This window comes from Pongo pygmaeus, chromosome X (genome assembly GCF_028885625.2).
Source record: "Pongo pygmaeus isolate AG05252 chromosome X, NHGRI_mPonPyg2-v2.0_pri, whole genome shotgun sequence".
NCBI lineage: Eukaryota > Metazoa > Chordata > Mammalia > Primates > Hominidae > Pongo > Pongo pygmaeus.
In genome coordinates, this window is record NC_072396.2 from 47,755,527 (window position 1) to 47,772,530 (window position 17,004).

The 17,004-nt window shown below is 38.1% G+C and overlaps 1 protein-coding gene across 6 annotated transcripts in view; it reads left to right on the plus strand.

Annotated features, from left to right (window-relative positions):
- The window catches only part of JADE3 (jade family PHD finger 3), a 150,299-nt gene that overhangs the window by 84,767 nt on the left and 48,528 nt on the right, over positions 1 to 17,004 (plus strand). For all 6 annotated transcript variants that reach the window (XM_054470976.1, XM_054470978.2, XM_054470977.1 and 3 more), the window contains one exon: positions 1,464 to 1,621. In XM_054470976.1, coding sequence (XP_054326951.1) covers positions 1,464 to 1,621 — 158 coding nt within the window. The remainder of the gene's footprint in view (positions 1 to 1,463; positions 1,622 to 17,004) is intronic.

Genomic DNA, 17,004 nt, shown 5'->3' on the forward strand with positions numbered 1-17,004 from the left:
CCTCCATGATCACACTACCTACTCCTCTTCCATCTCAAATCTCCCTCCACCTTTCTCTTGTAAGGACACTTGTCAGTGGACTTAGAGCCCACTTGGATATTCCAGAATGGTATCTTCACCTGAAGATTCTTAACTTAATTACATCTGCAAAGACCCTTTTTCCAAATAAGGTAATATCCATAGTTTCTGGGAACTAGGATGTGGACATATCTTTTTGGAGGCCACCATTCAATCCGCTGCAATATGTTTTCAGGTTAGGAAACTATGTAGAGCAGATTTCATAAGCAGTTATGTCAAGTATGAAGGTACGGCTTATGCTTTGTAATTAGATCATTTGGCATTATTCATTATTAGTCAAGCCCAAAGCATGATTTTGTAATCAATTGATATATTTTATAAAGACTATCACTTGGAAAATAATGAAATATTTTAGGATGTTGACAAACACTTTCCAGAACTAAGGAAGGATTTCCCACAGCACCATCTTTCCCAAAGATAGTAGTTTAGCAAATTGGAAATTGCCACCACTACTTAACCACTGCCTCATTAAAGACACTCTAAGGCCAGACACCGTGCCTCACACCTATAATCCCAGCACTTTGAGAGGCCAAGGCGGGCAGATCACTTGAGTTTAGGAGTTTGAGACCAGCCTGGGCAACCTGTCGAAACCCTGCCTCTACAAAAATTACAAAAAAAAAAAATTACAAAAATTAGCTGAGCATGGTGGTATGTGCCTGTAGTCCCAGCTACTCAGGAGGCTGAGGTGGGAGGATCGCTTGAGTCCGGGAGGCTGAGGTTGCAGTGAGCCAAAATCATGCTATCGCACTCCAGCCTAGGTAACATAGTGAGACCCTGTCTCAAAAAAATAAAATTAAATTCTGGAACAGAAAGACATTAGGGAGAAAAATAGTGAAAATTTGAATGAAGTCTATACATTAGTTAATAGTATTATAGCAGTGCTACTTTCCTGGTTTAGGTAATTGAACTCTGGTTATATAAACTGTAAACAATTAGAGGAAACTAAGTGACGGATATATGGAAACTTTACTGTTTGATAACTTTTCTTTAAGTCTAAAATTATTTCTAAATAAATTTTAAAATGAGATGATACCCAAATAATTATTAACTATCAGTGGATACTTGTTGCTTAATTTAAGAAAGTTAAGGATTGTTTTATACAAACTGTTTTGAGTAACCTGTATTGTTGGTTTAAATTTAGAGAACCCAAGAAAATAATTCAGGAAGGACTGCATTACCCTTTATTAAATCTCAAATAAGCTGGCTTCCTTGTCAGTACTTCAAACCTTTCCAAACAGAAGTTTATCTGGCCATTTAGGAAGTTAGAGGTGTTTCTCTTGTTGGAAGCAGAGTGGATTGGGATGGTCTTTTTAAAAGGAGAACATTGAATGGTATCAGTTGCATAGTGATGGTCTTCTCAAGATATGTGCAATATCTCTTTCCAGGTATTCCGGAAGGACCTCATCAGTGCCATGAAACTTCCAGATTCTCACCACATTAATCCTGATAGCTATTACCTCTTTGCTGATACATGGAAGGAAGAATGGGAAAAGGGAGTCCAGGTACCAGCCAGTCCAGACACTGTTCCACAGCCTTCTCTCAGGTATTTGCATGCTTGCACCTTTGACTTAGGGAATGAATGCTCTCATGTTTATCTGTCTGCTGCTTGGGGAGAAACTTAGAGTGGCTAATTGTGCATTTATAGTACAAAGTCACATACCATCTTCACCAATTAACTCAGACCAGTGGCAGATTTTACCAGGCTATAATAGGCAGTAAAGTCAGGCTCATGTATTTAGGGACATAGTATGTGCCCATTATTCATAGGATAAAACCATTTGAAGTCCATTCTGAAATTATGATAAAATTTTGGAGACAAGAATTTCCAAGTCTTGACTCAACAGTCAGTAGCATTTATTAGTCTTCTGAGAGAAACAGAATTAATTACATAATGCCTGTCTTAGTCTGTTTACTGTTGTTATAACAATACGTGAGTCTGTATTATTTATTTATTTATTTATTTATTTATTTATTTATTTTGAGATGGAGTCTCACTCTGTCACCCAGGCTGGAGTGCAGTGGCTCCATCTTGGCTCACTGCAACCTCTGCCTCCTGGGTTCAAGAGATTCTCCTGCCTCACCCTCCCAAGTAGTTGGAATTACAGGCGTGCGCCACCATGCCTAGCTAATTTTTTTTGTATTTTTTTTAATAGAGACAGGGTTTCACCATGCTGGCCAGGCTGTTCTTGAACTCCTGACTTCGTGATCTGCCCGCCTTGGCCTCCCAAAGTGCTGGGATTACAGGCCTGAGCCACCGCGCCTGGCCGAGTCTGTATAATTTATAAAGAAATATTTGGCTCACAGTTCTAAAGACTGGGAAGTCCAAGGGCATGGCAGCAGCTTCTGAAGGGCTTTTATATTGTGTCATAACATGTGAGAAAAGAAGAAGGACAAGTGAACATGTGTTTAAGAGATCACAAGAGTGAGCCGAGATCACAAGAGTGAGCCAAGCTCACTTTTATGATGACCCACTCTTGTGAGAATTAATTCACTCCTGCAGGAACTCATTCCCACAAGAACTAACTGCTGCTATAACAGCATTAGTCAATTCATGAGCACTCCACCCTCAATGCCCAATTATCTCTTAAAGACCCCACCTCCCAACACCATCACATTGGGAATTAAGGTTCCAATACACAAACTTTTGGAGATACATTCAAACTATAGAAACACCTGTGGAAAGTTTTATATATATAAAACATATATATACATATATAACGTATATATACATATATAACATATATATATAAAAAATAAGGTCTTAAAGTAATGGTATCTATAAATAGAGGGTCAAAAACATACAGTAATGGTACCTGTAAATAGAGGGCCAAAAACATAGAGTTTGTAAAATGCATAAACCCAAATAAAAGAGGATTACTGGGTGATTGAGTTGACTATAAGCACATGGCCTTCATTTGCATTAGACCTGAGAAGAAAATTGAAATAGGAGAGGGCTTTGGTTTTGTAGAAAGAGGAGAGAAGGACTTTTCTGCCAGAGGAAGTAATAAGTAATAAGTTCAGCTAAAGAGTAGTGACTGGTTTTGGAAGCCATTTTTTCTTTCTGGTCTTTGTGTTTCCAATACTTTACACAAAGGTTGGCATTAAACAAAATGTTGAGTAAAAGTTTGAGTGAATGAATGAATGGGTAGAATGTAGAGTGCCAAATAAAGGGGCTAGTGGGACCTACTGGTTACTGTGAGAAATTGCAGATCTTATTGTACACCCATCTATTTCTATTACATATTAGATTTTTTTAAGGGCAGAGATAACATCCTTGAATTCTCTGCTCCTAGTACTAGGTTTTTAAGACCTAGTCATGCTCCAGAAATGCTTGTTGGAATCATTTCTAGAAACCCAGGCTGTCCTACCCACAGAGGCTGTCCTACCCACAGAGAGGCTGCCTATGCTCTGTTAAGGAAAGCTCCACAGCCTTGCTCAGCACATGTCCCAAAACTCACTGGCTCATCATCAACACCATCTCCTGCCCCCTAAAAATCAGAGTAGCATCATGAATGAACATAGGAGTTGAGTATTTTCATGTCCTTGTTGTCAGTATTTTTATACAACTATAGCAGCCCTGGTGCTGAGTTGACCATCACCATTCCATTGATACTCCGAGGATTATTGAGTGTGACTAGCGTCTTGACTTTGGTCTTGTTGGTAAGTCAGTATCAATTGTCTACTCATTGGAGGTGATTTTAATCTTTTAGGCTGAGCGGAAAATGTCCCCTGTACCACTTTAAAAATGTTATCTGATAAGTGAGCCGTGGGTAAGTAGGGTAGCAAGAATGGAGCAACAGTTTAAGAACAGTAATTTATTTTCATTTTTTTAATTTTTTGAGATAGGGTCTCGCTCTGTCACTCAGGCTGGAGTGCAGTGGCATGATGTCAGCTCACTGCAACCTCCGCCTCCTGAGTTCAAGTGATTCTCGTGCCTCAGCCACTTGAGTAGCTGGGGTTACAGGCATGTGCCACCATGCCTGGATATTTTTGTATTTTTAGTAGAGACAGGGTTTCACCATGTTGGCCAGGCTGGTCTCAAACTCCTAGCCTCGAGTAATTTGTCCACCTCGGCCTCCCAAGTGCTAGAATTAAATGTGTGAGCCCCCGTGCTCAGCCTAAGAACAACAGTAATTTTAGAAACTAAAAGAGTTTAACTTGTTTTCAAATATGGGGATGTGCATTCCTAATTCATGTGTGGCTTCAGTGCTCTAATATTTGTTCCGAGGGCTTCAAATATTTACCATTATAAGTGCTGTGAATTGTTGGTAAATCTCTTCTGTTTCCCATAGTTCTTTGCCTATCATACGAAACTCTTACTTTTAATGGAACAACAAGGCAGACTAATTAAATTATTGATCATATTGAATTCCTTAATGAAATGCTTAACTGGTTGCTCTTGGTAGGTATATCAGTTTCTGTTTTTTAGAAAATATCAATAAGACTTGTACTATAGTATGTAGCCTTTCCTATGGAACAGTAATTCTCAAATTTTAGGGTGCATGAGAATCATTTGGAGGGCTTGTTAGAACAGATTTCTTTTTTTTTTATTTTTTTTCTTTTTTTTTTTATTATTATTATTATACTTTAGGTTTTATGGTACATGTGCGCAATGTGCAGATAAGTTACATATGTATACCTGTGCCATGCTGGTGCGCTGCACCCACTAACTCGTCATCTAGCATTAGGTATATCTCCCAATGCTATCCCTCCCCCCTCCCCCCACCCCACAACAGTCCCCGAAGTGTGATGTTCCCCTTCCTGTGTCCATGTGTTCTCATTGTAGAACAGATTTCTTAACCTCACCCCTAGTTTTTGATTCAGTAGATCTGAGGTGTGAGGTCTGAGAATTTGCATTTCTAACAACTCCTGACACGATACTGATGCCACTAGTCTGGGGATGACACTTTGAGAACAATTTTCTTATGAAATATGTTTATCTCATTTCCTGAATTTAATGGAAATCTCCATACTTTTATCATCTTCCTTGGATTTCTCTTTTGGCTTTCAATATGAGCCAGCCATATTGGAGGCTCAACCTATTTAGGATTTGGTTGGAGTACCTAAACTTTGTTTGGAGTACCTAATTTCCTCAACCACAGCTGCTTATCACAGCAACCCTTAACTATCATCATTTTGCATGGGTCAAACTATGTCTTGTGATTTTTACTTTCTGAATTTTGTAAGTCACCTTAAAAATTAAATCTTTGTGATATGAAATTATATTGGAACATTAATAAATAATTTGTTTTCATGTCCTTCAACAGATTTTCAAAATCAAATGAGTTCAATTAACATTTTTAAGTACTATATAAATTCAGGCCTATTTAGCCCCATGGTATGAAGTTACTCTCAGACTTGCCTTTTAACTAGGAGCTAGTCTTAAGGTTTTTTGACAGAGCTTTCTATTTGCCATCCATATACCCTTTTCAGTGAAATATATCTTTGTCTTTTGCCTGTTTTCTAATCAGATTCTTTGTTTTTTTACTATTGAGTGTTGAGAATTACTTATAAATTTGAGATATGAATCCATTGTCAAATATGTGGTTTGCAAATATTTTCTCCCAGTCTATTTATAGATTGACTTTTCATCCTGTTAACAGGGTCGTTCACAAAGTATAAGTTTGTGATTTTGATGAAGTTCAATTTATTGATTTTTTTTTCTTCTGGATCATGCTTTTAATGTCGTGCTGTGAACTTTTCACTTAGCTCTATGTCTCAAAAATATTCTTCTGTGTTTTCTTTTAAGAGTTTTATAGTTTTACATTTAAATGCATGAACCATTTTGAATTAATTTTGTGTAAGATATGAGGCATAGGTCAAAGTTCAAAATCAGGTAAGTTGATTCTTCCCACTTTATTCTTTTTTCAAAATTGCTGTGGCTATTCCACTTTCTTTGTCTTTCCATTCAAATTTTATAATAAGCTTTCCATATATACAAAAAATCTTGCTGGATTTTCATAAGGATTGTATTAAACCTTTATCACTTGGGAAGAATTGACATCTGTACAAGTCCTGTACACATTTTGCTAAATTTATACTTAAGTGTTAAAATTTTTTGAGCAGTTGTTAATGATATTGTATTTATAATTTAGGTTTCCACATGGTCATTGCTAGTACATACAAATACAACCAATTTTTGTGTGTTGATCTTGTGTTTTCTGTAACCCTGCTGAATTACTTAGTTCTGGCAGTTTTATTTAAAAAAAAAAAAAAAGAGGTTCCTTAGGATTTTCTATGTAGACCATCATGTTACCTGCAAATAAAGATGGTTTTATTTCTTCGTTTCCAATCTGTTTACTTTTTATTTCTTTTCTTGCCTTATTCTAGTAGCTAAAATGTCTAGTAGTGTGTCAAATAGCAGTGGAGAGAGCAGACATCCTTGTCTTGTTCCCAATCTTAGGCGGAAGGCTTTCAGTCTTTCAATATATTAAGTATGATATTGATATTAACTATAGGGTTTTTCATAGATATTCTTTGTCAAGTTGAGGAAGCTCACCTCTGCTCCTAGTGTGTGGTAGTTTTTTTCATAAATGGGTATTGAATTTTGTCAACTGAAATGATCTCTATCAAATGATATGATCAGGTGATTTTTTTTCTTCTTCAGCCTGTTAATGTTATAGATTACATTGATTGATTTTTTTTAATATTGAACCAGCCTTGCATTGCTTGAGCAAACCTGAGTATTAGTCAGCTTGGGCTGCCATAACAAAATATCACAGGCTGGATGGCTTAAACAACAGAAATTTATTTCTCAAAGTTCTGGAGGCTGAAGGTCCTAGATCAAGGTCTTGCAGAGTTCAGTTTTGGTGACGGCTCTCTTCCTTGCTTGCTGCCTTCTCACTGTGTGCTCACATGGCCTTTCCCTTATGACCTTATTTAAGCTTAATTACCTCCTGTAGGCCTTGTCTCCAAATACAGTCACATTGGGGGTTAAATTTTGGGGGTGACACAATTCAGTCCATAACACCAAGTCGATCAGGGATTATATTATGTTTTTATACTGCTTGATTTGACTTGCAAATATCTTGTTGGAAATTTTTATATCTATGTATTTTTATGTCTTATTTTTATGTTCCTGAGGAATATTGACCTGTAGTCTTTTATATATATATAAATAATTATATATAAAATAATTATATATAATTTATATATATATAATTTTGGTGATGTACACCAAAATTATATATTATAAATTTATAAATTTATAAATTTATTTTTATATATTTATGTTTATTTGTATATATACATGTATTATATATATAAATTTATAAATTATTTTTATATATAAATAATGTGAGAGACAGGGTCTCACTCTGTTGCCCAGGCTGGAGTGCAGTGGCACCATCTCAAGCTCAGTACAACCTCCACCTCCTAGGCTCAAGTGATCCTCCTGCCTCAGCCTCCTGAGTAGCTGGGATTACAAGTGTTCATTGCCACGCCCAGCTGATTTTTGTATTTTTTGTAGAGACAGGGTTTCACCATGTTGCCCAGGCTGGTCTCAAGCTCCTGAACTCAAGCAGCCCTCCAGCACTGGCCTCCCAAAGTGCTGGGATTACAGGCATGAGCCAGTGCACCCAACCTCTCATGATATTTATATCTGTATTGTATCAGGGTAGTACTGGTCTTATAAAATTAGTTGGGAAATATTCCTTCCTCTTCTAGTTTTTGGAAGAAATGGTATAGAACGGGGGTTAATTCTTATTAAAATGTTTGATAGAATTCTCCAATGAAACACTTCAGACCTGGAGGCTTCTCTTTGGGGGTTTGCTTAACTATAAATTTGAGTTCTTTTTTTTTTGCTTGTTTGTTTGAGGCCTTGCCCTGTCACCCAGGCTGCAGTGAAATGGCACAATCATGGCTCACTGCAGCCTCAACCTCCTAAGCCCAAGCAATCTTCCCACCTCAGCCTCCCAAGAGCTGGGACCACAGGCCTGTGCTGCCATACGTGGCTAATTTTTTAAGAATTTTTTGTAGAGATGAAGTCTTCCTATGTTGGCCCGTCTGGTCTGAAACTCCTGGGCTCAAGTGATCCTCCCGCCTCAGCCTACCAAAATGTTGGGATTATGGGCGTGAGCCACTGCACATGGCAAATTTAAGTCCTTTAATAGATAATTTGAATAGCTCTGTAACTATTTCATGTTGAGTGACTTTGGGTAGTTTGTAGTTTAAGGTACTGGTTTGTTTCATCTAAGTTGTCGAATTTACATGTATAGAATGGCTCGTAGTATTCCCTGTGTTGCTTTCATTTTAAAATTCAATCTTGGCTAGACTTATACTTCCAAAAAGATGGAGTAGGTGTGCTTTTCCCTATGCCTCCCACTAAGTACAATTAAAAACCCTGAGCATTTTATATAATGCAAACATAAGACTTTGAAAGATCAGGAGAAGAAAGCAGAACAGCTAGAGTCCTTGAGACCTGAGGAACAACCCAGTTTTATGTTCCCTGGGATTTCTTTTTGTTCCCAGAGTTGGTACTGGAGAAGCTAGTAACCCAGAAGCACATACCAGCAAAAACAAAAAACAAAAACTAAGAAAAGCCTGTCCTCTCTAGCCAAATGACCAGGAAAGGGACAGCCTATCAGACAGGAAACCTCTATTTTTTTATTTTTATTTTTTTTGAGACTGAATCTTTGTCGCCCAGGCTGGAGTGCAGTGGCGCCATCTCTGCTTACTGCAACCTTCGTCTCCCTGGTTAAAATGATTCTCCTGCCTCAGCCTCCCAAGTAGCTGGGATTGCAGGTGCACACCATCACACCCAGCTAATTTTTGTATTTTTAGTAGAGGTGGGGTTTCACCACATTGGCCGGGCTGGTCTCAAACTCTTGACCTCAAGTGATCCACCTACTTCAGCCTCCCAAAGGACTGGGATGACAGGTGTGAATCACTGTGCCTGGCCAACATGGAAAACTTTTAACAGAAAACTCTTCTTCAGTCAAACACCACAGAAAAATACTTTGGGCCACCCCAACCTTCTCCAGCAAAGATGGAGTAGGGAGCCTAGACAGCAATGGTGTATCCCATCTGGGGTTGTGTTAGAGGAGACTGAGTGGACAGTCAGGATTTTCACCTCTGTTCAGCAGTGTCAGTGGAGGCCATGCAGGAAACAATAGCAAGGCATTCTTACCAATCCCAGTGATGGTGGTATCCATGGAAGCCTAGTGGGGAGCCAAAACTCTCAGCCCCACCTAACAGTAACAGGGATGTTGACACAGGCCAAATGGTGAACTAGGTCTTATACAACCACCTGGTGGTAACAAGGCAATGCCCCCAACCCTGATCTCCAGCCAGATAGTGTCATAGGAAGCCAGCCAAAATCGAAGGTTTGCATAAGATCCAGAGTCTCATAATACCCCAAATGTCTAGGTTTCAGTAAAAAATTACTCATCAAGCATCAGGAAGGTCTCAACTTGACCAAAGACAGATGCCGACATCAAGATGCCAGATGTTAGAATAGTTTAACAAAGATTTTAAAACAGCCAACATAAAAATGCTTCAGTGAACAATTGTGAACATACTTGAAACAAGTTAAAACATAGTATCCCATTTGTCAATTTTGTCTTTTGTTGCCATTGCTTTTGGTGTTTTAGACATGAAGTCCTTGCCCATGCCTATGTCCTGAATGGTAATGCCTAGGTTTTCTTCTAGGGTTTTTATGGTTTTAGGTCTAACGTTTAAGTCTTTAATCCATCTTGAATTGATTTTTGTATAAGGTGTAAGGAAGGGATCCAGTTTCAGCTTTCTACATATGGCTAGCCAGTTTTCCCAACACCATTTATTAAATAGGGAATCCTTTCCCCATTGCTTGTTTTTCTCAGGTTTGTCAAAGATCAGATAGTTGTAGATATGCGGTGTTATTTCTGAGGGCTCTGTTCTGTTCCATTGATCTATATCTCTGTTTTGGTACCAGTACCCTGCTGTTTTGGTTACTGTAGCCTTGTAGTATAGTTTGAAGTCAGGTAGCGTGATGCCTCCAGCTTTGTTCTTTTGGCTTAGGATTGACTTGGCAATGCGGGCTCTTTTTTGGTTCCATATGAACTTTAAAGTAGTTTTTTCCAATCCTGTGAAGAAAGTCATTGGTAGCTTGATGGGGATGGCATTGAATCTGTAAATTACCTTGGGCATTATGGCCATTTTCACGATATTGATTCTCCCTACCCGTGAGCATGGAATGTTCTTCCATTTGTTTGTATCCTCTTTAATTTCCTTGAGCAGTGGTTTGTAGTTCTCCATGGGATCTAATTAAACTAAAGAGCTTCTGCACAGCAAAAGAAACTACCATCAGAGTGAACAGGCAACCTACAAAATGGGAGAAAATTTTCTCAACCTACTCATCTGGCAAAGGGCTAATATCCAGAATCTACAATGAACTCAAACAAATTTACAAGAAAAAAACAAACAACCCCATCAAAAAGTGGGCGAAAGACATGAACAGACACTTCTCAAAAGAAGACATTTATGCAGCCAAAAAACACATGAAAAAATGCTCACCATCACTGGCCATCAGAGAAATGCAAATCAAAACCGCAATGAGATACCATCTCACACCAGTTAGAATGGCAATCATTAAAAAGTCAGGAAACAACAGGTGCTGGAGAGGATGTGGAGAAATAGGAACACTTTTACACTGTTGGTGGGACTGTAAACTAGTTCAACCATTGTGGAAGTCAGTGTGGCGATTCCTCAGGGATCTAGAACTAGAAATTCCATTTGACCCAGTCATCCCATTACTGGGTATATACCCAAAGGAGTATAAATCATGCTGCTATAAAGACACATGCACACATATGTTTATTGTGGCATTATTCGCAATAGCAAAGACTTGGAACCAACCCAAATGTCCAACAATGATAGACTGGATTAAGAAAATGTGGCACATATACACCATGGAATACTATGCAGCCATAAAAAATGATGAGTTCATGTCCTTTGTAGGGACATGGATGAAACTGGAAATCATCATTCTCAGTAAACTATCGCAAAAACAAAAAATCAAACACCGCATATTCTCACTCATAGGTGGGAATTGAACAATGAGAACACATGGACACAGGAAGGGGAACATCACACTCTGGGGACTGTTGTGGGGTGGGGGGAGGGGGAAGGGATAGCATTTGGAGATATACCTAATGCTAGATGACGAGTTAGTGGGTGCAGCGCACCAGCATGGCACACGTATACATATGTAACTAACCTGCACATTGTGCACATGTACCCTAAAACTTAAAGTATAATAATAATAATAAAAAGAACAAAAAAATAGTATCCCACTTTCATTCCTATTATTGGCAATTTTTGTATTATCTTTTTTTCTTGCTATAGGTTGGTCAGTTATCTTGATCATTTCACAGAACACTCTTTTTTTCTGTTTGTTTTTAGAGACAGGGTCTTACTCTGTTACTCAGGCTGGAGTACAGTGGTGTGATCACAGCTCACTACAGCCCGGACCTTTTGGGCTCAAGTGATCCTCCTGCCTCAGCCTCCTAAGTAGCTGGGACTACAGGCACATGCCACCACGCCAGGCTAATTTTTGTTTTTTTTTTTTTGTTTTTTTTTTGGTAGAGACGGGGGTTTCACCATGTTGCCCAGGCTGGTCTTGAACTCCCGGGCTCAAGCAATCCGCCCACCTTGGCCTCCCAAAGTGCTGGGATTACAAGTGTGAGCCAGTGCGCCCGGCCCATTACTTTTCTGTTTTTAATCTCATTGATTCCTGGTCTCTATTATTTTTATCCTTCTGCTTACTTTGGGTTTATTTTGCTCCTTTTTTCTCGTTTCTGGTGTTGAGAACTTAATTTATTGATTTGAAGCTTTTTCTCTTATCTAATGTAAGCATGTAGTACTATAAATTTTCCTCTCAGCACCTGCTTTAACCGTGTCTCATAAATTTTGATATGTTGAATTTCATTTTTGTTCTCTTAAGTATATATTTTTTTAACTTCTCTTGAAATTTCTTCTTTCACCCATGGATTATTTCAAAGTGTGATTTTTGGTTTCCAAGTGTTTAGAGGTTTTCTTGTTATCTTTCTGTTGCTGATTTCTAGTTTTCTTTTTTTTTTCTTTTCTTTTAAGAGATGAGATCTCACTATATTGCCCAGGCTGGTCTGGAACTCCTGGGCTCAAGCATTCCTCCCACCTTGGCCTCCCAAAGTGCTGGGATTATGGGTGTGAGCCACTGCGCGTGGCCAATTTCTAGTTTTGATTCCACTGTGATCAGAAAACACACTCTATGTAATTCCAGTTATTTAAATTTGTTGAGGTTTATTTTATGGCCCAGGATATGGTCTGTCATGGTACATGTTCCATGGGTGCTTAAAAATAAGTGTATGCTGCTCTTGTTGAGTAGAGTATTCCATAAATGTCAATTCATTCAACTCTGTTAGTTGGTGGTAGTGTTGAGTTCTTCTGTACCCTTGTTGATTTTCTGTTTGTTGGTTCTATCAATTATTGAGAGAGGTTGAGGTCTATAGCTATAATCATGGATTTGTCCATTTCCCCTTTGACTTCAGTTCATTTTTGCCTCACATGTTTTGGAGCACAGTTGTTTGGTGCACACACATTTATGATTGCTATGTCTTCTTAACACTTTTATCATTATATAATATTCCTCTTCATCTCTGGTAATTTTCTTTACTATGAAGTCTACTTTATCTGATGTTAATATAGTCACTTTTGCTTTCTTTTGAGTGATGTTTGCATCATATGTCTTTCTCCATTATTTTACTTTCAACCTACTTATATCCTTATATTTTAAGTATGTTTTATTTAGACAGCATATATTTGGATCATATTTTTAAATCTGCTGTGTCAATCTGTCTTTTAATTGGTTTAGACCATTTATATTTGATGCAATTATTAATATGTTAGGACTTCAGCATGTCCTTTTATTGTGTGTGTGTGTGTGTGTGTGTGTGTGTGTGTGTGTGTGTGTGTGTTCTCTGTTTTTCATTTCTCTGTTTTATTTTTCCTACCTTCCTTGGAGGTTCCCTGAACAAACTACCAAACTCGATCCATGTGAAATAGATCATTTGAATAGCCCCAAAGCTATTAGTAACATTGAATTTGTAATTAAAAACTTCTCCTAAAAATACCTCCAGGCCCAGATGGTTTCACTGAGAATTCTACCAAACATTGAAAGAAATAAAAAGTGATAACAGTAGAAGAGAAATTTGAATCAAAGATGAATAGAGTTATAAAAGAAATAGCTAACCATGGGAATATGGGGATATGCTGCTGTTTTAGAAGCTCTAGGTTTACAGCCAAAAAGAACTTAGTGAAGGCAAACTTGTCAACATAAATGAAGAAAATGGTTATGGTGAAAAGAATGAAGATGTCCCAGAGGAAGTGATACTAGTGAAAAAGTGCACATTAAAGGAATTCTTGGAAGTATTTTACAACATTGAAAGCACAAAGAACAAAATGTTGAAAACTAATCAACGCTTAGAAGGGAATATGACAATTTGCCAAGGGGTAGAAAGGTGCTTGCTCCATGTTGTAAGTTATACAATGAAAAGGAGTTAAGCACTGTAATCTTGATAAGTTTTTACAAATAAATAAAAGTGTAATTCTCAATGTTTCTAGTGTTTCAAATTATAGTATACTAAATACATATTGGTTTTATTATTTTTATTTGCCTATATGTTTATAGTCAATGGGAAGATAGCTTTTTAATGTTTTGACAAAATTTTTAAAGGTCATTAAACAATGATAGTTTTCCCCATTGTTTATTAAGATTGCTTTTCACAGTTTTAGCTTGCACAGTCATTTTTACAGTATCATACCACCATGCAAAGCAAGGACTATCTGTAATCTTTAGTGACAGAAAGCAGATCATTGGTTTTCTGGGAGGAGACAGGGAAGCAGGAGGATACAAGGAAACTTTTGGGGGTGATGGACACATTATCTTGGTTGTGATGCTAGTTGTACAAATGTATGTAGATGTGTGTGTCAAAACTTTATACATTTAAAATATATACAGTTTATTGTATACCCCAATCATGTATATGATGAATATAATATTTTATATTCATATATACACATAGGTACATTATAAGTATTTATATGAACAATCATCACAAGTAGAGGTGTGTATATGTATAGATGGGTAAGAAAATGTGATAATGGGGTTGAGTGTGGTGGCTCACACCTGTAATCCCAGCACTTTGGGAAGCTAAGGCGGGAGGATTACTTGAACCCAGGAGTTCAAGACCAGCTTGGGCAACATAGTGAGACCTCGTCTCTACAAAAAGTAAAAAAATTAGCTGGGCATGGTGGCATGCACCTGTAGTCGAGCTGCTCGGGAGGCCGAGTTGGAAGGATCGCTTGAGCCTAGGAGGTTGAGGCTGCAGTGAGCCACTACAGGCTGCAGAGAGTACCACTACACTCCAGCCTAGGTAACAGAGCAAGACCCTGTCTCAAAAAGAAATGTGATAGTGGCTACACGAAGACACAATCATGGGTGGTTAGAAAAGGAGAAAGACAAGATGTGACTATAAACTACCTAAGGGCAGAACCCCTACTGTTCAGATAAAAAGGTTTTCAGTAAATATGTGTTGTAAGGAGAATAGGAAAAGAAAACAAAGGGAAAATGGTGAATGTTAATTAAGAAAATTTGAGAAGAACCAAAATGGAAGTAAGAAAAACAAAGATGAGAACAGGAGGGAACTAAGCCTTCCATTTTCACCATTTGCATTCCTTTCTTTTTTTTTTTTTTTTTTTTTTTTCCATTTTTGAGACAGGATCTTATTCTGTTGCCTAGGCTAGAGCGTGGTGACACAATCACAGCTCACTGCAGCCTCGACCTCCCAGGTTCAAGGGATCCTCTCACCTCAGCCTTCCAAGTGACTAGGACTACAGGCGCACACCATTGTACTTGGCTTATTTTTGTATCTTTGTAGAGGTGGGATCTCCTTGTGTTGCCCAGGCTGATCTCGAACTCCCAGGCTCAAGCAATTCTCCCACCTCGGCCTCCCAAAATACAGGGATTACAGGTGTGAGCCACTATGCCTGGCCCACTTGCCTTTCTTATACTAAAATAAAAAGATTTTTTTGGCCGGGCGTCTCAAAAAAAAAAAAAAAAAGATTTTTTCACTTTCTGAAGTGCTTGATTGAAAGAGTTTAATGTAAGTAGACATAACATTACAATTAATAAGTGATGTTTTAAATCAAAGTAGGAGAATGGGAGGTAGGGAAATTTTACTAAGTTCCTCAGTCAGATCAAGTTCTAAGTTTGTCACATGACCTGTGGTTTTCGTAAATGTGCAGCTTGCTTTTCTTAGATTTTTTTAAGTGAGATAATTCACCTATTATAAATTTATTTATTTATTTATTTATTTATTTATTTATTTATTTATTTTGAGATGGAGTTTCGCTCTTGTTGCCCAGGCTGGAGTGCAATGGTGCGATCTAGTCTCACCACAACCTCCATCTCCCCAGTTCAACCGATTCTCCTGCCTCAGCCTCCCGAGTAGCTGAGATTACAGGCATGTGCCACCACAACCGGCTAATTTTGTATTTTTAGTAGAGACAGGGTTTCTCCATGTTGGTCAGGCTGGTCTCGAACTCCCGACCTCAGGTGATCCACCTGGCTTGGCTGGGATTACAGGCGTGAGCCACCACGCCCGGCCATGTAAATTTTTAAATCAAGATAGAATTCACATACCATAAAATTCACCCTTTTAAGTTATGTGGTGGTTTTTAGTATATTCACAGAGTTATACAATCATCATCCCTGTGTAATTCCAAAGCGTTTTTATCACCCTAGAAAGAAATCCCACATCTGTTAGCAGTTACTAGTCATTCTCCGCTTCCCCCAGCCCCTGGCAACCACTGTATTAGTCTGCTAGGGCTGCCATAACAAAATACCACAGACTGGGTGGCTTAAAGAACAAAAATTTGGACTTTTCAGACGTTTCTCTTTCTCTCTCCTTCTCTCTCTCTAAAAAAAAAAAATTTATTTTTTCATAGTTCTAGAGTCTAGAAATCCAAGATCAAGGTGTCATCAGGGTTGACGTCTGGTGAGGCCTCTCTTCCTACTGTGTAAACAGCCACCTTCTCACTGTGTCCTCACATGGCCTTTCTTCTTCTGTACGTGCACAGTTTGTGGGGGTGGAGCTCTGGGGTGTCTCCTTCTAAGGACATCAGCCCTATCAGACTAAGGCCCCATCCTTATGACCTCTCATAACCTTTATTACCTACTTATAGACCCTGTCTCCAAATAAAGTCACATCATGGGTTAGGTGTTCAACATGAATTTGAGAAGGGCCTATTGAGTTCATAACAATCACTAGTCTGCTTTCTGTTCTTATGGATCTGCCCACTCTGGACATTTCATATAAATGGAATCATACAATGTATGGCATTTCGAGTCTGACTTTTTTCATTTAGCATAATGTTTTGGAAGTTCATCTGTGTTATATGTATCAGTATTCATTACTTTTATGACCAAATAATATTCTGTTATATGGATACACCATATTTTGTTAATCCGTTTAGCAGTTGATGGATATTTGGGTCGTTTCCACATATGGGCTATTACGAATAATGGTGCTATAAACATCCTCATACAGTTTTTTTTTTATTTTAATCAGGTCTTCTAGAAGAAAATTCATACAGGTTTTTGAGTGCGCATATGTTTTCATTTCTCTTGGGTACATACCTAGGAATAGAATTATTGAGTCATATGGTAACTCTATCTTTAACATTTTGAGGAATTGTCAAACTATTTTTTATAGCATCTGCAACATTTTACATTCCTGTCAGTAATGTGTGAAGGTTACATTTTCTCCACATCCTCACCAATACTTGTTATTGTCTGTCTTTTTGTTATAGCCTTTCTAGTGCGTATGAAGTGTATTTCACTGTGATTATGATTTGCATTTGTCTAATGGCTAATGATGTTGAACAGCTTTTCTCGATGTCCTTCTTAGC